This window comes from Alosa pseudoharengus, unplaced genomic scaffold (genome assembly GCF_046254945.1).
Source record: "Alosa pseudoharengus isolate Yale_2024_CS ecotype anadromous, Long Island Sound unplaced genomic scaffold, YU_APseudo_1.1 YU_APseudo_1.1_scf_14, whole genome shotgun sequence".
NCBI lineage: Eukaryota > Metazoa > Chordata > Actinopteri > Clupeiformes > Clupeidae > Alosa > Alosa pseudoharengus.
This window is the reverse complement of record NW_027468609.1, coordinates 29,877,364-29,901,955: the sequence shown is the minus strand read 5'-3', so window position 1 is coordinate 29,901,955 and position 24,592 is coordinate 29,877,364. Positions and strand designations below refer to the sequence as shown.

General features: G+C 44.3%; 1 protein-coding gene across 1 annotated transcript in view; it reads right to left on the bottom strand.

The window, feature by feature from the left end:
- Positions 1–24,592, bottom strand: part of LOC143123310 (putative cytochrome P450 120) — a 44,824-nt gene that overhangs the window by 5,408 nt on the left and 14,824 nt on the right. Inside the window, exon 10 of the mRNA XM_076284611.1 lies at positions 4,530–4,617. Coding sequence (XP_076140726.1) covers positions 4,530–4,617 — 88 coding nt within the window. The remainder of the gene's footprint in view (positions 1–4,529; positions 4,618–24,592) is intronic.

Below are 24,592 nucleotides of genomic sequence, written 5' to 3'. Positions count from 1 at the left end.
GAATAGTCCAGGTGCTAAAATGTCTGCAGTCCAGACCTGTCAAATTGGGTGCATTATGGAAAAACATGATTAAGAAGACCCCAGATTGTTAAGCAGCTGAAATCCTATATCGGGCAGGAATGAGACATTTCATTCTGAAAACTCTAGCAACTGGTCTCCTCAGTTCCTATACATTTACAGAATGTTGTTAAACGAACAAGTGAAGCAACACAGTGGTAAAAATGCTCGTCCAACTTTTTGCTGGCATCCAATTCTAAATTAACATATTTTTTCCAAAATACAACATTTCTCTCCTTCAACAGTTGATATGTTGTCTTTTAACTATTCTCAATTAAATATAAGGTTGACATGATTTGTAAATCAAAGCATTCTATTTTATTCACCTTTTACGATGTGTCTCGACTTTTTCGGAATTCAGGTTGTGTATTCTTCTGATCCCCAAATTAGGCAACAGAGCACCTGTGGTTTAACTCAGATGACATATAATTCCCTATAGAAAGACTTTAGAATGAGCTGTCATGAAAAAATAGGTGGTCTGTTGTACTCAAATTAAAGAAGTTTTATTACTGTATTATCTAGATGTGAAATTGGACATTTAGCTGTCTACATTTACTCTACTCACTGTATACTACAGTAGAAAATCCTTAATCCCTCAACTCTAGCCCCTGTCCTACATGTGAAATGAGGTCCTCTGCCTTGTGATTGTGTGAGTAAAAAGTCTGTCATTTATTTAGAGGCTCATGTTGGAAACCCTCGGCACCCTATTTCCATCAGCCCAGAGAGAGAATAACGGCGGAAGTGAAGCAGAAGCCTCTGGCTTTGCCCGCTGTCCATTTTCCTCTCCCTGTCACAGTCTGTGGGGGTGTGAGAGACGCGCTGACCCAAATACACGTTGCGCTCGCCCCTCTGGTCACCCTGATTCATCTTTTTATGGGCGAAACCCAACGACTGTGTTTGAGAAGCCCCTCGGAGAAATTTAGACATTTCGTTAAAAATGTACATTCAAAAAAGTTGCGTCACCGGACAGTGGACAGTCTCGCCTATTTTGAACACACAGAGGCTATTCATTAGCACTCTATCTCTCTCTCTCTCTAGAATTCTGCCTGCATAGAGAGCCGAGCCCTACCACTTCAAAAGCAGAAACTCTATCAAAGTTCACATATTTCTTGATGAATCATTCGAGATGAGTAATAAATAGTCTCGGGCGGATTGACTCTTTTGTATTTCTGATGTTGACTAAGTCACTGAGAAGCACACGACCAGACCGCCCTCGATACACAACTTCTCCATCTGCGTGTGTGGACCCTGTGTGGATGCATGTACCCAACCATCTCCTGCAATGTCATTCACACACACCCAACAGGAGATCCTTGTGGGGTCCAGATACAATCCAGAGTCTGGTGTTACCTAACAGGGGACTGTGATATGAGCCTGACGCCCACCAGCACCAACCCAAACCAGGTCAGGGGCCAGTTCCAGATCAACCACACTAAAGTGCTACTCGCTACTCTCTTTAACACTTCCAACTCATGAAGAGGGAGGACAGTGGTGGATTTGGCCCTCATGTTACTGTCAGATACCATCTAAGAGTGCTATAGGACACAAAAAAAAACAATCACATTAGTCATCTCTGACTAACCATCTTTATTTCTCCTGATGAAGCGTACAGACATACTGTATTTCGGATGAAAGCGTGGGCTTTTCTAGTGAAATGGTCTCCATGAGAAGAAAGTTGGGTAGTGGTGGTAGTGAGTCACTGACCACCATCTGTTATGAAAGAGTGGAATGAAGAAAGCCGTCCTTGCTACTGCTCTTCCCGTTTTTAATGAAAATGAAACCGATGCTTCCTGAAACATTTCCAAATAATTGCCAAGTGGGCCGTTGAGGAGATGCCAAGTAGAAGGGTTGAGGCGTTTCTGCTGAACATGCCAGATGATTAGGTAATGGTGATGTGGAAGCTTATCTCATACATCATGATGTTCTAGCTAATTATGCAATCCAAACAGTTAGCTTCCTCTCTCAGGAATGTAGTGGGGAGGATGATGGGTTTGAATCTGTATCTGTATCATCAATACCCTAAAGGTAATAGGACACCTCTAAACTTGTGTCGGCCTGTTCTGCTGGAAAGGAAATGACTAACACTTGTCCTGACCGTGCCCTGAAAATGCAAATATTAATTGGAAAGCGCACATCTCCCTTATACCTAGCAGGAGACAGGGGGCTGAGCCATTTCTGTTGAAAAGCACTTCATCTGCCCAGTCAGATTCTCGGCGGACCGTTACCATGGTTATCTGCGAGACATGCTCGGTGTTTGTCTCTTCCAGACAGTGGAGAATAAGCAGTGAATAAGCATCCCTCTGGTCCCATGAAGAAAAGACATATTTGCGAAATAATCACCTGAGTATGAATGAAGTGTCTCAAATTGTCGCTAACCTGATTTCAGAACAGAGCATTTTTTTCCTGTTACGTTTCCTTTTTATGTAGATTTTTCAGCTACACACAGACATACACACACACACACACACACACAAAATGCTGGGAGAGAGAGCTCACACACAGAGGAGTGTGAGGGAACTGCCATTCTGAGTGTATTTGCAGGGATGCTGCAGGACAGAAGCAGGTCACTCTACTCATTCTCGCCTCTGTGCGTCATTCGCCCCACACAAACACATGCCCGCACACACACACATGGACACACACACACACACAGACACACACACACACACACATGGACACACACACACACACACACATGAACACAATCTTCAAAAGGAGCTTTCCTAGAGTTAAGATCAGCAAGAGGACAATTTTTTCCCCACCAATAAAAACACCCAAGAAGATTTGAAAAAGCCCACAGCGACATGACTTTTCTCACATGGATGGTAACGTTCGTTATCTCCGTCCTGCATTACCTATCTTCTAGGCTTTTGACATCAGACTCTGTGCAGACTCAGACATTTCCAGCAAAATCTGTAATATGCTTCAAATGCAGAATAAAAGACCCAGCTGAACACCTGGTCATGATCCAGAGAGGGCTGTGGGCTGTGTGTGTGGGTGGGTGTCCATTAATCTAAGTGGAGATCTGCATCCCCATCAGATCACAGGTAGCGTCAGAGACAGACACAGAGGCAGAGCCTCCTTCAGTCCTGCAGTGGTGCAGAGGAGGCAGTCAGATGTAGTGGGACTGGAGTAGGACTAGCTGGGAAAAAGAGAGAGAGAGAGAGAGAGAGATGAGAGATGAGAGGAAAAGAGAAGAGAGGGGAGAGAGAGCAGGGGGAGAGGGGGAGAGGAGAGAGGAGAGAGGGAGAGGGGGTAGAGAGAGCGAAAAAGGAAACAAGAAAGAGAGAGACAAAGAGCGAGCTGTAGGAGGGAATGAAAGAGAGAGTGAAGAGTAGATAGATAGAGGGAGAGGTGGAGGGAGAGATAGAGGAGAGAGTGTGTGTGTGTGTGTGTGAGAGAGAGAGAGAGAGAGAGAGAGAGAGAGAGAGAGAGAGAGAGGGAGTGGGCAGTGTGTACAGTGTGCTGGAGTGTCTCCAGCAGCAGCTGTTGTTATTGGAGCAGCGTCGTCTTCGTCGGTGTCGCTTTCCGAGCACAATTACTGCACATCCTGTGTTAGCAGCACACAAAACAGCACAAACGGAACCACCGCCACGGCAAACACAGAAACCCATCAGCACCGCGCTGGACGAGCCGGCGAGCGGACAGAGAGAGGGAGGGAGGAGGGGGCGGCGTTGTGTCACCTCACGTCACGTCACGTCACGTCGCCTCCCGCTCCGCTCGGCGGCTAATGACAGATAAGAGCAGATAGGACAGGATGAGGTCACTTGGTCTGAGAGCCGCCGCCGCCGCCGCCGCGCGTGTGGGGGAGGGGGAAACTCGACCTGCTCACTTGCCCGCCCGACAGCGTCACCAGATCCCGTCACCGCCGGTTCGCCTAGCGTGCCCCCACATCCCAAACCCACCCCTTCTCCACCCTTAAGGCCCCCCACTACCCCCACCCTGCGTCCAGCCTGCCCTGCCCGTCTGTCTGACCACCCACTCGGAGCCTTTGGCTGTCACAACAGCACACAGCAGCACACCTGTCTCCTGCCCGACCTGGACACCTCACACACAGCACAGATACACACACACACACACATTTGAGCCACACACAGTATGCATTTGTATTTTGTATGCATGCACTTGCAAACACAGATGAGCACACATACTCTATGTGTATACTCATTCACCCTCAAAAGGGATGCATGCACACACACACACACACACACACACATATGCACAGGTAAAAGAGTGCTTATGTATGCACACATGCTAACACAGATGAGCACACATAGCCACTCATTATCACTCAAAATGGGATACACACACACACACACACACACACACACACACACACACACACACACACACACACACACACACACAACACACACACACACACACACACACACACACAGACACACACACACAGCAGGGCTAAGTTATGCATGTGCACCCCCACTCACAACTATGTTTGAGTGCCGCAGTACCTTGAGAAATACGTGGTTCAGCTGCGTTCCAATACAGTTCCTGGGGCCGTTTCCTAAACTGCACAGCAAATTCTCCTGCCCAGCATTCCTGGGGAGAGAACAGAGGGAGAGAAAGAGAGAAAGAGAGAGAGAGAGAGAGAGAGAGAGAGAGAGAGAGAGAGAGAGAGAGAGAGAGAGACATAGAGAGTGGCAGGGGAATAAAACAGAGGAAACAGCCATTACAGATTTCGTCATCTGACTTGTGTATCAGAGCAGCGATGACCCCTCAGGCTGGTAAAGAAGTGACTGACTGCCTGCCCGCCCGCCCGACTGCGGGGACGCGCGAGGGACGCCGAGGCACAGAGCACAGCTGTCACATTAAGGGCTGTTAGTGGGAAGGTTTCCACTGATGACCTTGCGCTCCGCAGCGCAGAGGAGTCAGCAGAAAGGGAGAGAGTCACGTGAACGCCCTGAGCCAAGTGTGACTCCACTGTGTGTCTCTGGCAGTGTGTGTGTGTGTGTGTGAGAGAGAGAGAGAGAGAGAAAGAGGAAGGGAGAGAGGGAGAGAGGGAGAGAAAGAAAGGAGAGAGGAGGAATCCCAGAAAAGCACATTCTAAGCCCGCACACAAAGAAATGTAGCTTTACTTTTAGTGAAGTGGATCAAGGGGATGTGGAGCTGTGGAAGAGCAGGGATTGCTGCTCTCTCATTTGTGCAGATGGGAGGGAGTGAATGTTACATTTCTCCAATATATATGTTCTCCTATCTTCCCTCAGGATACAGGAAGGATATCACACACACACACACAAAGAGAGAGAGAGAGAGAGAGAGAGAGAGAGAGAGAGAGAAATAAGAGACATATTGGCTTTCTCTCATATGAGCCTGCCTTTGCCAGGAAGGGAGTGTTGATGGACTGCAGGACTGGGTCCAGTCTCTTCAGTTTTTTTTGGCCTGGCTGAGCAGATGAGTGTTATATCAGTGTAGGGAGATATTAATAACAACGTAACATTTAGTGCTGTGTGTGTGTGTGTGTGTGTGTGTGTGTGTGTGTGTGTGTAGGTGTTTTCATCCGGAGCCACTGGCTAATGAGTGTTTAAATGTGGACAAGCGGAACAGCCTCCTGCGCATTTTATGACATGATCACCCCCCACCATCAAACATTTTATCAACATGATTGCAGCCACTTCACTTTCGAGAGCCTTCCTGCTCACAGTATGAGCTATGTATACCTCTATGGTCAGTTAGGATTGAACTATTTCTTGTCTAATGGCAAAAGCCCATAAAAAAAAAATCAATAGTACAACATCATAAACACAGAGTATGGTCAGACGCTGGGAAAAAAAGATGTCGGAAGGGGAATATCATAAAATATCTTGAATATCATAAAGATGTCAGGGGGGTAGAATATCGTAAATATCTCCTGCTGATTGATGCCAAATCATTTGGTGCTAAAAATAGCCACATAATGCACCTACTCTCTCTGTGGTGTAGCAGTAATGACGCAAGTGTCAGATATAGGGCTCTGTCCACGACCGGCCGGACCATGAAACAGGTATATGCGGCGCGTAGGCAGAGGGGTGCCCATAAACACCTGGCTGAGTGCTGAGAGCAGGCTGCCTGGTACAAAGGGGCATTCAGGGGCCAGAGCTCCGGTGCCCAAGGCCCATCTCCCCCCCGTGAGTCACTTACACAGCTGACACATGGGGGAGAGAGGGAGGGAGGGAGGGAGAGAGAGAAAGAGAGAGGGAGAGAGCGATGGAGAGAGAGAGGGAGGAAGGAAGAGTGTGGTGGTGAGAGGGAGGGAGAGAAGGGGGGGCAGAGAGAGTGAGAGGTGGAGAGAGAGAGAAAGAGAGAGGGAGGGGGAGAGAGATGAAGGGAAAGAGGAGGAGGGAGAGAGAGAGAGGGGACATGACATCCTGGAGCCCCTGAAAGCCAAAGAGGAAGTGGAAGTGACCGTGGCGGGCCCACGCACAAACAGAAACTTCTAGAACACGACTGCGCTCCGGGGGCGGGGGTGGAGGGGGGGAAAGAACAGGTGTCTCTTCCAGGGGCAGCCTCTCAGAATACAGAGTAAGAACTCGAGGTGACGCTTGAGTTCAGAGTTTCACCACAGGAAACACGATATGTCCTCCTATGATGACCTGCCTGAGAAACACATAAAACAGCAGTATACCACAAAAGCTTCATTTACTGTGAATGCTGATTACCAGAAATAAAAATTCTGCAAGCTATAAAGGCCGTGATGCACAACTGCCTTTCTCTCTGGGACTAACTGAATCTATAATAGGCTGCACGTACGCTTCACAATGTGAGAAGCTAATGGAAAATGCACTTTTCATTATATGGCAACATTTACAACGTCATTCCATGACGCTCGTCAGCCTACCCAAACTCAAACTCGTTTTCAAAGGGCTCTCGATGACATAAAACACAAATCAGAAAAGGCAGCGAACAGACAGAGGTGGACGCTTGTGATCTGTGTGCCTGGTGACGCACACGTCTCGGTTACGCAACGCCAACCGGGCCTCAGACCTCTTGTATGATATCAAGGCGCGCGTGTAATTTTCCAAAAGAAAAACAATACCACACTAAACACTTCTCTCTCTCTCTCTCTCTCTCTCGATTTCGATTATAGCACCTTGTTCACTGAGTCACTCAACACCCTCAAAGCCAGAGTGCAGTGCCAGGTTGGGCTACTGATTTACACTGCGTAGGACTACTTCAAAATGAACAGCATCTATAGGTTACTATTCTATGTTCTGTTTCACTCTTGTTTCACGGATGGAAAATGCAGCATTTCAAAACCACCTCTTTGGAATTGATGTACTGTAAAACACTGCACAGGGTTATTGGGCACCTAACGTAACGTACTGTAAAACACTGAACAGGGTTATTGGGCACCTAATGTGATGTGTATTTTGAAGATATTTTCCTGTTTTGTGACTAGTTGCCCTTTTGCAATGAAAAAGCCTATAACAGGTCATAATAACCACACCAGGCCTAATCTGAAGAAAACATTTGTGAAAAGAGAAATGAACTAAACCCATAATTGTGAGCCATATGATACTGTAGAATACTGAGACATAATTAGGGAATTATGGGAAATATCTACATGGATACATTAAAACCACTGATCTATAAAGTGTTCTTTATAGATCAGTGATTAAAACTGAAGAAGAGCAAAAATATTTCATGGAAACATTGTTTATAAATGCCACAATTAACACATTCTCTTTTGCGTTGGGTCCTGTGCAAAAATGACGTCCACACATTTGATAGCTAGGCTTCATCGCAAGTCACAGGGCTTAGTGTGTTTTCAAAGTGCAAAATGGCAAATAACAACAATCCACAGAGCTGTCCCGGCGAGAGGACGACAGCCCGAGACGCGCCTCCGACAGTAGGTGACGTAGGTGCTTGTGTCACAGCGACCCTCTTCAGATGGGAGGAAGAGGAGGGAGGCCATTTGCTGTTCTCTTGAAAGGGGATGACTGTGGCTGTGGAAGGGAAGGGAAGACGTTCGGTTTGCCACAACCTCAGGAGTGCAACTTAATCCACCCTGAGTGCAGCACAGGTGTTTTGTAATAAGCCCAGCAAGTGGGCGGTGACTCACCACTCCTCTCTCTCTCTCTATCACTCCATCCATCTATTTCTCTGCCAGTGTCTCTTCAATCTGTCTCTCAATCCCTGATTAAAAGTGAATGTAAACGTTGCTGTCCTTAAGTGCAGCCCTTTGTCCAATCTGACCTACTTACATGCTAAGCGCTGGGCCAGTAAAGTACACACTGTGCACTGAAAAGTAAATTTTCTAATTAGTTCATGTGAATTTAATGCAGTACACCATTTTGCACTAACCTGAAGAGCCGAGATATTGTGATCCTGCCTGTGTGAAATTGAAATGACCACTGACCAAAACCATAACTAGATTTACAGTTTTTTCAACTGCTTACACACTAAATCTTTGCTTGTCACACAATTTTCTAAACATCTTCCAAACATCATAACCCCACACCAAATCTGCAAAACCATACACTAATTCTCAGTGTTTGACTCAGTTTTCAATTTACTAAAACACATTTTCCAAAACACCACACACAATTTTCTACCTAACACACAAAAATCTAACAGGAAGTAACCTGATTTCGTTTTTTCAAACACAACCCATCAAAATGCCACACTAAAGCACCAGTGCTTCACTCTCTCTCTTCACATGTGTAAACACTCATTACTTTACTGAACACCATCCAATCATTGCCTTAGTATAGGTCTATGAATAGATATACTGTCTATATAGGTATGTTCCCTTTCAATCTGCTTCCAGAGGATTTCCGGTTGAACTATTCAGAACCAAAGCAGAAGGAAAATTTGTCTTTGGAAAAAGCAAAGCAATTTGATAGTAGTCAGTCATTTCCGTCTTACAGTAGGCAAAATCAGTGTTTTCAAAACTCCATGTACATCTGGTGGTCATTGTATTCTGCTTTGCTTTTTTTCTTGTTAGCTGTAAAATACTGTATTCGCAACAGCAAATTATTTGGGAAAAATCACTATTTTTGGTTTCAATATTGCTTGCATTTTTACTGTGTATTTCAACTTCTCTTTGTTGATATCGTAACTTTCACTCTTGTATGGAAATACATATAGAAAGCCTAAGACAGAAGAGCTTTAGGTTTTGAGCAACAGTGTGTACATGATGTATGCAAAATGTCATATTATGACAAAAGTGTTTGTAATGTGAGGCGAATGTTTGATTTACAGTTTTTTTCAACTGCTTACACACAAAATCTTTGCTTGTCACACAATTTTCTAAACATGTCCTCTAAACATCATAACCCGACACCAAATCTGCAAAACCATATACTAATTCTCAGTGTTTGACTCAGTTTTCAATTGACTAAAACACATTTTGCAAAACACCACACACAATTTTCTACCTAACACACAAAAATCTAACAGGAAGTAACTTGATTTCGTTCTTCAAACACAACCCATCAAAATGCCACACTAAATCACCAGTGCTTCACTCTTTCTCTTCACATGTGCAAACACTCTTTACTTTACTGAAAACCATCCAATCATTGCCTTAGTACTGTATTAGGTCTATGAATAGATATACTCTCTATATAGGTATAGACCCTTTCAATCTGCTCCTAGAGGATTTCCGGTTGAAATATTCAGAACCAATGCAGATACTTTGAAAATTACAGTAATCGGACTTTAGCTTACAGTAATGTTCTACAAAAAGTTGACTTTATGTAAAATTTGTCTTTTTACTCTATTTTTGTTTGTCCCCATGTTACAGTACCATTAGCTCAATACATTTTTCTGTGCCTCCAGAAATGCCTTAGGAACGCTTACTGTAGGATTGTTTGTTTCTGCAGTTGAAAGGGTCTATAGGCCTATGAATACATACTGTACACTCCATGTAAATCTGGTGGTCACTGTATTCTTCTTTGCTTTTTTTCTTGTTTGCTGTAAAATACTGTATTCACAACAGCAAATTATTTGGGAAAAATCACTATTTTTGGTTTCAATATTGCTTGCATTTTTACTGTGTATTTCAACTTCTCTTTGTTGATACCGTAACGTTCACTCTTGTATGGAAATACATATAAAAAGCATAAGACAGAAGAGCTTTCGGTTTTGAGCAACAGTGTGTACATGATGTATCCAAAATGTCATATTATGACAAAAGTGTTTGTAATGTGAGGCGAATGTTTGCTTTAAACATGTGTTTTTGACATTTTGAATGTTGTGTGTCATTTTGCTGGAGATTTGAGGCATTTTGCATTTTGTGAGCAATTGTTGGTTTTGTGTGTGGAGTTTTGAAAAATAGACACAGAGTTTTGAAAATGTGTGTAAACAATTGTAAAAAACTGTATGAAAAAAGTGTTTGTAATGTGAGGCGAATGTTTGGTTTAAAGATGCGTTTGCGACATTTTGCTGGAGATTTGAGGCATTTTGCATGAGCAATTGTGGGTTTTGTGTGTGGAGTTTTGAAAAATAGACACAGAGTTTTGAAAACGTGTGTAAACAGTTGTAAAAAAACTGTAAGTAGCACATCAGGTCCCATGATGCATTGCATGTGGCCATCAACACAACATTCACAAATCAAGTAATTTTATGTACGTATACACTTTTGAGAATACATACTATTGCAATTCGAAATATACTAGGAACAATAAACATGCAGTCTTATTATTATGCTGCTCTCTCACTCTTTTATTCTCTTTTTCCCTATCTCTCTTAATCTTCTGTGTTCTCCGTCACACTATTTCCTCCTCATCTCCTCTCCTCTGTGTGTTGTTGATTGGGGGCTGTGTGTGTGTGTGTGTGTGTGTGTGTGTGTGTGGATGACGTGTGTTGTTGATCGGGGCTGTGTGTGTGTGTGTGTGTGGATGACGTGTGTTGTTGATCGGGGCTGTGTGTGTGTGCGTGCGTGTAGACGATGTGTGTGTTGTTGATCGGGGCTGTGTGTGCGTGTGGACGACGTGTGTGTTGTTGATCGGGGGCTCAGTAGACAGCTCCGATCCGCTCGTCATCAGTGATTCACATGCTGCTGACTCTGAGTGCAGTCTGTGACACAAACACACACACACAGGGCTTCAGTGTGGCTCACCGGCTCACTGTTCACAAACCCACTGACCATAGAAAGGTGCTAGCCCTAATCCGGGGTGGGAAATGGCCCTGTGAGCTGATATTTGGTTCCGGTTCTGCTGGTGGTGACCCAGAAAACAGTGATGTGTGTGCCGATGCAGATGTCGATGCATAAAGTAGAGTAACTGGGGACATTCCAGAGATGAATGAGACTCGTCTTAAAAGTGAAAACAGCAAAACAATCGAATTTCGAACTCAGCTTCTTTCTATGCTTCTACACTATAATATTTTTCTGGATTTTTAGGCATCTCTTAACACAGCTAATGTTCCTTCTGTCATGGCACTATCAATTGTCTGCTCTTGACAGTATCAATCATCTGTTTGTACATAATGTACATACCCAAAGAATTGGTATGCCTAATTAATTGTCCATATCTATACCTGTATTGAAAGGTGCTATGTAGATTTATTTTAGTTTAAAACATTTTAAAATGACCTAGAAATTATCAGACGCCAAAGAAACAACCATAAAGCGCATTGAGTCTGTGTATGCCATATGAAATGTGCTATATAAATAAACTTGAATTGAACTGAATTTCAACAGAACATCAAAAAAACCTACTCTATGTGCTGCCAAGGTATCCAACCAGTTAGCGTCGGCCCAGCTCTCTTGTTATATCAATTTGTACTGGCACTGTATTAAATACAATGCAAGTCAATGGAAGAGTGTGGCTGTGTTCAAGACAACTCGAAACCTATAGAAGTCCACATGGCACCTTTAAACCAGTGAGACTGGGCTGGCATTTAGGTGTGTGTGTCGTGTGCAGATAAGACTGAGCATGTGGCAGCCAGGGGAAGAGGAGGAGGAGGAGGTGGAGGATGAGTAGGAATGGAAAGAGGAAGAGGAAGAGGAGGAGGAAGAGGAGGAGGAGTGTGAACAAGTTGGGGGGTCCAGTGGGTCCACTCCGTCAGGCGCACTCTTTCCCTGACGTCACGGTCGCAGTGCCCCTTCTTCCGCTGCTACATGGAGCGGCGTCAGTCTCCCTCTCCGTCATGAGGAAAGGGGGCAGATTTCAGACAGTCCGGAAACTTGTCTGGGTGGGAGACGTGGGTTTCAACTTCTCACTCATCAGATGAGGTAAGACTGCTCTGCTTCAGATAGGGCTAGAGAATGCATCGATTGCATCAGAGTGCACTTTATCTCTCAATTTCTGTTACTTGGTTTCTGATTCTGTTTCCTATAAACAGTTTTTCCTTCCCTATCCCCTCCCCCTCTAAGTCTTTCACAGTCTCTCTCTCTATATTCCACAATTCACTGTCTCCAATTCAGGTTCACATAGACAGTTTATCTATCCCACAGACAGACAGACAGACAGACAGACAGACAGACAGACACACACACACACAAACACACACACACACACACACACACACACACACACACACACACACACACACAAAGATGAGGTCAGGCTAACACATCTGGGGGGTTAGGTGTGATCCATCCTGAGGTGCAAATAGAAAGCATCTGTGCCAACTGAGAACTTCAACTCAGGCTTGTTCCAATGAATGAAGAATGAGGAGAGAAGAGAAAGAGTGAAAGACCTGGAAAAGCCAATCGTGAGAAGGCAGGAAATAGAGAAAGAGACAGAGAGACAGAGAAAGACAGGGAGAAGAAAGACATTTCAAAAACTGGTCTTCTAACACAGGAATTCATTTGCCTAAATTGTCAGGACATTGAATCAAAAATTGAGGTCACACACTCAATCATACGACAGGGGAGGGGGAAAAAATCGACAGACTTCACCAATTCAACATCCCCAAAACATGAACACACCTGCGATGCATCCCTGCAGTCGGTGATGTGGCCGGGAGTATTGACAGATTGACAGAATCTGAAGAAGGTCTGGAGAATATTATGCCCCCCCCATAATTGTCTCCGCACAAAAGGCTCATTGAGGGTGTGTGTGTGTTGGGGGGAGGGGGGGGGGGGCATCAGGGCTTGGAGCAGAGGAGAATAGTGATGGCTTTTGGGCGACTGGGGGAGAAGAAACAGCAGGAAAGGATTCGGAGACATGAATAATTCAGGGTAAACATGCACCTGTGATTTGTGCAACACTACCATCATGAGTCGAAGCGTCTGAATGAGTTAAGCGGTTTACTGGCTCATTGTCAATCAACTGAATGAATGAATGATGATGATGAATGAACTAATGGTGATATACAGTATATAGTAGGGTAGATTCTTGGATGAGTGATGTGTGATCGGATCTTGAAAACCCTCTAAAATACCTCACAATATTTGCAAGTGTAGACAAATAAGGCAGTGGTAATGGCAAACCAAAATGGACGCAATGGCACGCCGAAATGAACATCATCATTGATTTGATCCCCCCCCCCCCTTGCGGATGACCAAGAAAACGGGAAGCAGCAGGTTCATCAGCGCGGCCATCGTCTCTGTGCTTCGTCTTTGCATCTTTCTTCCCAGTGCGGTGACACCCGCCCTCAGACAGACGGAGAGACGGACGGACAGATAGACGGATCGACGGGGGCGAGGGGTTTGGGCTGAGATGGAGAGAGGAGGAGGAGGGTGGGGGTGGGCTGAGATGGAGAGAGGAGGAGGGGTGGGGGGGTGGGCTGGGGCTCTCTCTGACTCACTTCTGACTCATCAGCCTCCCCAGGGCACAGCGGGAGGGGAACTGCGTCGGTTTCCCCCTTCCAACAACACACACACACACACACACACACACACACACACACACACACACACACACACGCACACACACACGCACACACATGCACATGCACACACACACAGATGCACATGCACACACACACACAAACACACACACATGCACACACACCGCGCACACCACTCACACACACATGCACACACACCGAACACACCACACACACACACACTACACACACACATACACACACATACACACACACATGCACACACACACACATGCACACACACACACACGCACACACACACACACACACATACACATACACACACATGTACGCATACAGATCAATATAATAGCAATAGGGACCCACCTCAATCCCTATTGCACAAAAAAGTACAAAAAACATATTTGTGCACTCATATACAAGCACTAGTATTCCCATCCCTAGATGTGCACAGATGCAAACGTACACATACATGTGTGTGCACCCAAATGCACACAGATGCATACACGCACACACACGTATACACACATACACAATTTCATAGAGAATTTCTGTTAATGTGGGGAGTTGTGAATGGGAAATCCCTATTGGCAAAGAGAAAACCATGTGACCTGCTGCCATGGCAACAACTACCTACTGCCTGTCTCCAAAGAACTGAGAATGAAGAAGGGGATGGAGGGGTGGGGGGCAGGGAGGAAGACAGAGAGAGGGGGGAGGAGGAGAAGGAGCGAGAGATCCATTCATATATCTGCAGCACACAGACAGAAAAAAAAACAGAAGAGGAAAAAAAACACAGAGAAGCTGAGAAATGAGATCAGCATAAATAAGAGACAGAAGGTGTGCAGTGTGCAGTATGCATACACACACACACACACACACACACACACACTCGCTCACTCACATTAGGACTGGATTATTTAAATCTACAATATGACATGAGCTGGTGTTTGGAGCTGGGCAACGCAAATCCTCTCCTGCCCCCCCTCTCCCTAAACCCCCCCCCCCACCGGGCAATAGCACCCAGAGCACACCCATACACTCACACACCATCATGACTCCAGCCATATCAACCTCTAATCCCCGCTCAGAAAACCTGGGAAACAGAGGCAGGTGTAAAATGCTGCATGTACAGCTGAGTAAGAACGGAAAAAGAAATGAACAAAAGCAAGGAAAATAAAGAAAGGGTGAATATTGCTCACACTTCATCTGATATTCCTGTGGTGTCTACAGTACAGATTGAGCCTCCCAGCTCTTAAAGTGGTACGATCCCTCCTGGTGGCACGCCCCAGAATGAGGTCACAGCATTCTAGAGAGTAATAACGGTTGACCTTGGCAGGCGCTGGAGAGGCACAGTATAGATCAACACGTCCGCCGCTCCCACATTATGTCCCGGGAGTTGTTGCACGGGGGTAATCAACTTAATTCATGGAGCGATGACTCAGACTGGGACCAATAAAAGATCCATTTTTAAATCAGCGAGACCACCAGCTCCACCCCCCCCCCCCCCCTCCCGCCCCCACACACACACACACACTTCCTCCTCAGCAGCAGGCTCACAGACAACAAACGGACGTCAAGCAGAGGAGTGGACCAAGGTGGACAGATGACCTCTCAGGGTACACACCAGCACCCGAGGCTCAGAGGACAGTGAGGTTGACGTGGGGGGAAAAGCTGCTTTAAGAAGTATTTGTATGTTGTGTTTGTGGTGGGGGATGCACGTGAAGATGAGGACGTCTCCTGCTGGAGAAAAACATTACGTCACTCTTCCACACTGAGCTCCAGACTCCTCCGACTAACAGATCTCCCATCCTCTCATCTTCTTTCTTTCTACTTTTTTGTTTCTGGTGAAATTTGTCTATGAGTGTATATTACATATACTATAATATACTTTACTATATATTTCTCTATATTATAGCAAATGAAATATTTCTAATCAATGACACATCTCGTTAGACTAGAAAATGTAATACATTTAGCAAAGGAGAGTCCTGAATAGAAATCCTAATCCATGCATGTCATGGCCAAATTTATGTGTGAGATCATGCAGACACACATGTGACCGTCTCTGATGTGACCGCTGCAATTTTTTACCCAAAATGTCATTTTATGTCTTTTAGAGATTTTATAGATCAGAAAAGCTAAAAATGGTTGCATCTTTATGAAGCAATCTCAATTTATTTTCCAGTGATGGCAAATTATCAGCTCTTGCGAATGCCCCTGGCATTGACTGAATGCTATTAAAGTTGTCACGGCTAGTTTATTACACGGCCACAGTAAAATGAGTCCATAAACGACTATTCATTACTTTAACCGTCCCCATTTAAAAAGTCTGATATTACGTCAGGCCATCAGGGATAGACTCCAGAGAAAGAAATAGAAATGCATCCATGTCTGCTCTCTTCCAGCATTCAAAATGAAAGATCATTTCTGCCACATACTCAGGTACAAATGTACAAGGGTAATGGATTTTTTGTGTGAATCTCTCATTCAGTATGTGTAGAAAAGACAACAAAAGATTAATAAAAGATCCATATAATGGTAAATATAAAGGGTATAAATAGTCTCCACCTGTGTATGAATAAAAACTGTATGCAACCTTTTTAAATACATGTATCACTATAAATAAACTGGTGCAAAATACTTGGAATTGTATTGTTGTATTGTTGTATGCCTAGCCTACTTTTTGAGAGGTTGTGAGAGGTACACATTTAATATTGTTATGTAATTGGTGTTGCTCTTTTTGTCCATGTTATTTTTTGTTCAGAATGGGAGATATTCAAATTGCCATTGCATGTTGCCGGGTTTTTTTATAGCCCAAACAGAGTGTGAATTAGCTGACTCACAGCCCTGACCAGCTGAGGACACTCGCTCGCTCTCTCTCTCACACACACACACACACACACACACACACACACACACACACACACACACAGCTGTAGGCAACATCTGCCACACAGCTGGGTGGTAACCCAAAAATAAACACAAAAGCATGTAAGAAAAAAATTCTAATGAGTATCAACACCTAAAAGACCCTGTACTCAACATACAGGCTGCACAAAAAGGAGACCTCAAGAATCCCAGCAAGGAGACATTTTCTGACATGTTCTGTTCACGCCAGAATATATATATATATGTATACATTAAATACTGTTTAATGTATACATATATATATATATATACTGTTACTGTTCACAGAGTGAATAAATCATAGATATGGTAATTAACTGTGAACAGACGTCATAACATAAATACATTCACACACAAACTCTCTCACATTCACACACACACACACACACAGTAGTTTCCCCATCCTACTGCCTGGCCACCGGATGACGAGGTAAGACCTGAGCTGTTTTTCGATGGCAGCTGCTGATTGAGAGGGAGATACACTTAGGGTTCTGCATTCTTTTTCATTTCACCACAACACACTCACTCACACACACACAGACACACACCTCGTCCCCCTGCCAGAGCTCCTAATGGTGCGGTGCTAGAGAGAAGCACGTAGGAACCGCCGGCTGAACCATCCTATATTTGGATTTCATTATCGGTCCACTTTGCCGGCAGACTGCACACTTGGAGCAGGATGCTGACGACACTCTACTACCCCCATCCCCACACCCCCCCCACACACACACACACCCCTCACAGACTGCTAGCTTATCAAAAGCACAGAAACCTCCTTCTCTCTCTCTCTCTCTCTCTCTCTCTCTTTCTTTCTCCTCTCCATCTCTGCAGCAGCTGTTTTATTCCCCTTTTCTTCGTTTACTCCTTCTTTTGACTGACGTCCTTAGTGATGGGGATACAGTAGCTCTATCAGACAAATGTTATCTGGATGTAACCTGCCTCAAGATAGGGACATATATTTAGGACTGTCACTTTGGTATTACTGTACTTTGTTATTATCCTTCAATTCTAAAGAATGCAAACATATAAATAACAATTCTGGGTTCAATAAAGTCTAGTAATTCCATAAAATGTTCTAAAACACACCCACTCTGTGGACTGTAGATCTTCATAATCCTACAGCAAAAACACAACAATGCACTGGATCTGTCTACAAAACGGGCCTTGTGCTGTCTGGTCTACACGTTGCTCTGTCTGCACTGCCCCGTGCATCTGGACAGCCTTCCTGAACGACGTGAAACCTGATTGCAGGAACATGGGACTTCAGCAGGATAATGACTCAGAGATAAGGTGAGTCAGCACTCAAGCAACTCACTCGCCTACACCACACACACTCCCACTGCTGTCAATCACACCACTGGAGTTGATACAGTGCACAAAGCTAAACTAAACTTTCACAGATAAGCATAATGAGTATTAGAATGGGTAGGGTAAGTGAAACCCAATGACTGTATATACTGTAGAGTCACTGGTGAAACCACAGCACTGCTTACTAAACAGCTTCCTGTCTAACCAATAATGACTGTACTGCTTTTTTTTTTTATTATGTCAAAACTCCTACAGAGACACAGTCGTAGATACATTCTCAATTTCTAAATTCTCTTTTTATCTGTCAATAATGGAAAATCACACAGATGACACACCTTCATATCTAATCAAAACACTTGTGCTAGGGGTGGGAAATACTATAGCCACATCAATATATCATTATAAACCTATTTTTGCAATGTTACAGTATTGTACTGGCCCAAAGTATTGATATTTTTACAAAAATATGAAGTTCTACAATTCATAGAACTCATCCGCCAATTTGACTCCCCAGAGTCACTATTTCATGTATCTCCGTGGCACTGATCAGATTACAGTAATAGGAGTAATCTTCTACACACTGTCAAATCATTTTTATATTTTTCTTCTTCATTTCCACAGATATTGTGATGTAAAGTAGATTCATCTTTTGTGATGCAGAATCGCTGTGTGGGCAAAGTATTGTGACAGTATCGATTCGTGAGTTACTTTGTGATTCCCATCCCTAATCTGTACTACTTATTTCCAGTGTTGGGCAAGTTACTCAGTTACAAATTATAAAAGTAACTAGTTACTTCAGAAAGTAACTAATGCGTTACTTTCAAGTAAATGTTTAAATGCTCAAATGTGACCCCACCTCCACCCCTCTTTAACATAATTTAAAATACATGTGTATGTTCAATATAAATCTGAATATCATAATGTAATGGACACTTAATACACAACTGTTAACAGAAACAATGTACACAAATCTAAACTATTTTAATGTTGCTGTGGGACAAAGTGAGACTAGCCTCCAATCAAATGCCATGTATGTATACAGTACCCTCCAGAATTATTGGCACCTCTGCTAAAGTTGACTAAAAAGAGGAATATAAAATCTTTTGGAAATTGATCTTAGAGATTGGCATGGTTTTATTTCAGTCTATTTATACTTAAGCCATTAAGATCTATTTCCAAAAGATGATTCCTCTTTTTAGTCAACTTTAGCAGAGGTGCCAATAATTCTGGAGGGTTAGGTCTGTAGATATTATGTTTATATAGTGGATAGATACAAATAACACAATAGATGTTTTGGAACTTTTGATATTTATTTGCCCCTCAAGTATATTGGGTGTCTATATATAGTTCGATAACGTCTACAGACACGGTAGGGCTACCCCTTCTCTGACCCTCTCCCTCTGACAGAGAAGCTACACTAGGCGTGTAACTAAAGCGTTCCGTTCGCGACGCATAAAATCCATTTTAGATTAATTGTCTATTTTTTTTCGAACGTACGCGCCGCTATCACGTCTAAATGGCTGCATATCATCCACATACCTGGCTACCAGTTTGGTCAGTTCGGTCTGAGACAAAACTTGTGGTGGGGCCTTAAAATCAAGCTTCAGTTACTTAGGTTTTGTGGCAGTCTCCTCCTTCGGTGGCCTTGGCCACTTATTTTGTGTAAGCATGCAACGTTGAAATACGTTTGAGTAAGCTTGAATTACTTGACACCGACGTGGATAGGCACTTTTGCCCAGGGCATAATGCACATTTCACAATTAGGCCTACATTTGTTCCTTTACTTTTTTTGTTCCTTTACTTTACTTTCACCCGCCCAACTCTACCTCTGATTGGCTGACCATGAGATTTTACTCGACCTCAGCCAATCGTCAGAATTTATGCGCTTGTCTCATGCACTGCCCGCTAACCAAGGAAAAAGTATTTGCCTCTCTGCTCAGCGTCTGATGAAAAAAACAGCTTTAATTATAGTAACGCGCCGGATTTTGTGGCAGTAACTGTAAAGGCGTTATTAAAATGGGAAGAGTAATTAATTAGATTACTCGTTACTGAAAAAAAGTAACGCCGTTATTCCCATCACTGCTTACCCCCCACACGCACACACACTCACACACACATACACACACACATACACACAAGGCATCTGACGTGGGCTGCAGCGGTGAGGTGAGGGCCGAGCGGGTCATGCTCCTCCCCCCTCCTCCTCCTCCTCCTCCTCCGTCAGTGACCTCAGCAGAGCAGAGCGGCCATTCAGGGTCCGGTAATGAGGGAGTGACTCCGCTAATGAAAAATGCATTACGCTCAATGGATCTGAGGAAACAAGTTAGGACCCCGGCAAAGACTCTCCTCCTGCCTCCACTCTTAATGTGACGCTAAAAGCTTGCCACTACTTAAAACCTTTTATCACAGAGGAAGAGGCAGAAAGAGAGAGAGAGAGAGAGAGAGAGAGAGAGAGAGCATGAAAAGACAGAAGGGAGAGAGAGTGATGGAGAGAAAGAGAGAGGAAGGGAGGGAGAGAGTGAGAGAGATCAAGCAAGAGGGAGGGAGAGGGAGCCTGAGGGGGCTGAAGGCTTAAAGGCCTCATCAGACACTTCCGGATATGTAAAAGCAACACTTCTGTTTCTGCAAGTGGGCAAAGCTCCTCAGAGATGCAGATTACTAAAGTAGTTCACAGAGTGTCCTCTGCACCAGAGATTGACTGCAGACATACACACACACACACTCACACACACACACACACACACACACACACACACACACACACACACACACACAGCACAGCACACCCCAGCACAGCAAAGCTTTTATTTATATACACATAAACAGATCAAGCCTGGAAAAAAAGCATTTTCTCTCTGTGACTTGGCCTCAAGTGAACCCTAATCCTCATTCAGACAAAACTAAACTCAACAATAAATGGTTTCACTAGCTGTTGGGAATTTTAGTGACATCAAATCTCAAAACCCTCAAGTCTTACTACAGTAATAAACTTAGGTAGTACCACACTTGCACAATACATGTGCATGGTTTCAGTATTTAAATGTTTGAATGAGTGATGTTTATTTATTAGTTTAAAATAAACACTTTTTCCAAGTTAGATAACAGTGTCTTTTTTCTCATTCACTCTCATTCGCCTCCATCTCTCTCCCCCTCTCTGTCTGTCTTTTTTTCTTCCTCAATGTGTTCTCTCAGTCATTCCCGTAGGACACACACTCTTCTCCCCTGAGCCAGAGTGCATCTCCCTCTCTCTCTCTCTCTCTCTCTCTTCCTCCCCCCTACACACACACACACACACACACACACCACATGTCTGTCATCGCCTGCCAGCCAGATCTGTCACAGCTGGTGCGCACCGACCAAACAGGAAACTCAAAGCAGCTTGCGGTGACCTCCAAAAGGGGCAAAGCTATCCCAGCATGCCCTGTGGTGGGGGCAGCATCTGTGAGTTCTTTCACTGACGACACAGAGTGAAGCACAGACTGAGAGAAGGACGAAGAGAGAGAGAGAGATGAGTCCCTTCACTCTCGTTCAACCAGAAACAGCAGTAACAAGATCTAATGGAACAGATGCATACAAGGGTGTGTGTATTGCATGTATGTATGAACTATGCATGTAGGTATGTGTGTGTGTGTGTGTGTGTTTGTGTGTGTGTTTACAAATATCGACATAAATAGTATGTTAGAAATTTCCATAAAGTAAATTTAAATTTCAATCTGACCTACTGTAATTTGAGATCATCATATTAAAGATATGGAGAGAGTAGAATAAATATTTAGCTTGCATGTATGAATGGAACAGGAATTATGTATATTATAATATCTATGAATTATGTAAATGTCTAAAATTTCCCTTTGGGATGAATAAAGTATCTATATATCTATCAATGTATATGAATGATATCTATGAATTATATCTATGAATGAATCTATGAATTCATCCAGCTTTTCATGCACGCTGCTCTCCCAGGGACATGGATGAGAGCTGAGGGCCATGGCAGAGCCGTGAGTGTGTGAGTGGTGTTGCCAGTCTCCTCTCCCTGATAACAAGGTCATCACCAGCAGGCCCTGAAGAGGGGAGGACGGGTTGGGGGGGGGGGGGGGGGGGGGGTTCATACGTACCGCCCCACACGCGTTAATCCTCGTGGGGTCCAGAGAGAGGCCAGGGTAGGGTAGGGTAGGTTGGGCACGGGGGAGTTGGGGGGGGGGGGGGTGATCTCCCGCGGGCACCTCTCGCCAATGTGAAGGGCCGCGGCTGCTGCCAGGGCAGGGCTATTTTCATCTGGAGCGTCTGAGGCTGGGTGGAGGCACCAGAGGCCTCACCACCCACCCCCCCCCCCGGCACCCCCGGGCCCTGCCACACACTGACAGCATCCCCAGCCATGCCAGGGAGGATTAAAGTTAAGACACGACAAACACCAGCGGTGCATGACGGGCATGACATCATCGCTGCCGTGCACACTGATGGTGAGTGTGTGTGTGAGTGTGTGTGTGTGTGAGGACAGACATGGTGTGTGTGAGTGTGTCTATGTGTGTATGTGTGCACGCAAGCTGTTGTGTGGGGTGAGGACAGATGATGTGTGCCTGTTTGTGTCTGTGTGTACGTCGTATACTTGTGTACTTGTGTGTGTACGTGTACTTGTGTGTGCACACGCAAGCCTGTGTGTGTACTGTATGTGTGTGGGATGGGGGAGGGGGTAGCCTTGCCTCGTTCTGAACTCAAAGACAAACACACTTCCACGCCAGTCATGACATGATGTGTCCTCTCGGAGGAAAGAGAAGTGACGCGACCGAAAGCCTTCAGAGGTCCATTCAAAAATACTCTCTTTCTCTCTCTCTCTCTCTCTTTCTTTCTTTCTCAGTTTAGTGACATTGCAAAAATACATGTCTGCTTGGATAAATACAGCAACAACAGACTTCAGGCGGCACAGAAGTATGGGTGCTCTAAAAATGAACACAGCAATATACTTCAATATCTTACATTTGGGGCAATTTGTTTCAAAGGGTGAATTAAGATGACACAATATATTTCCAATCAGGCCCCGCTAGGCTAAGCTGAGGGGAGGAGAGATGCTGGCCAAGACTGGAGCAGATGGGGGCACATCCCACAAATATCCTTCGGCCAGCCGGGTGTGAACACAAACACACAGATAATTATTTCTCTTTCTCTCTCTCTCTCGCACTCTCTCTGTCCGATCTACACTCATCTCAAGCTCATAACCCAGACCCAACTACCATTATCCTTTCTCATTGCTCCATCTATTTGGGTAGCCAGTGAACCCATTTCGGATTCTGGCTGCAGACTGGCCCTCCATAAAGTGTCGCGGAGTAATATCACAAATGTACACTCATATAGCTCATATATATACAGTGGGGGAAATAAGTATTAAACACATCAACATTATTTTCAGTAAGTATACTTCCAATAAGGCTATTTGCACAACATTTTCACCAGACATTAGTATTAACATTAGTATTAATTACAATTTTGTGCGAATAGCCTCACTAGAAGTACACTTATTGAACAAAATGTTGACATGTTCAATGTTCAATACTTATTTCCCCCGCTGTATACACCCACAAAGCTCACAATGGTCACATAGTTCTCCCTATGGGATTCACACAGGTCCTATACATCTCATTATGGAGCCTGTAGATTTCCATTGAGACCTTTACATGGATCCCTGGTGAAGCATTGTTTCCAACAGCAGATATGGATTTCAGCGTTTGCGTGCGTGATCAAGTCAGGAACTGAGTTGGAGGAGAGAGGCTTTTGTTTGCACACCAGTTTCCACAGGGGCAGTGACTCAGCCTATCTTGTGACACTGGTGGCCAGGACCTGCGTTGTTCTTCCGTGTGTCATTAGCTGTGTGACCCGTGAGTCTCAGGGTGTAATTATCTTTTTTTTTTTTTTTTCCCCATGCCTCCCCACACAACAACACCCACCCACACCGGAAGAAGCGCACCAAAAACAGAGTGAGCACCATTGCCTGTGGATTACTCTTTTCACTGACAGCTGAGTTGAACAGGATCTACCTCAGTGAACATCACACCCATGCATGCACAGACACACACACACACCCACGCACGCACATAGACACACACACACACACACACACATACACACACTTGTATGGCTGAGGGACTCTGTTTCCAAACTTCGACGTCATTAAATATGGCTTGAGGGCAACGGAAAAAGTATTAAAAATTGAACAGCACCACACCTGGAGTGGAGCATCTCAAGGGACAGAGATGGCACCAAAGCCAAATGCTCGCTTGATAAATGACCAAAAAAGAGACAGTGAGGAAGGCAATTCAACAACAAGAGAAAGACGACAAAAAATGAACATTATAGCAAATCAAAACAAAGTAAATCATTTTGGTTTTTTTTGGTATGATGATCCACAGTGAAAATATAAGTTTACACACCCCATATAGAAAATGTACAAAAACATAGGAATCACACTTGTCAAGTACAATACTCTCATGTTAAATCTGTGGTAAAACACTTGCATATACTTTCCATACTAAAATTGCATAATGCCTTTTAACATGCAAGGTACAGTGTGTCATAAATAAAATAC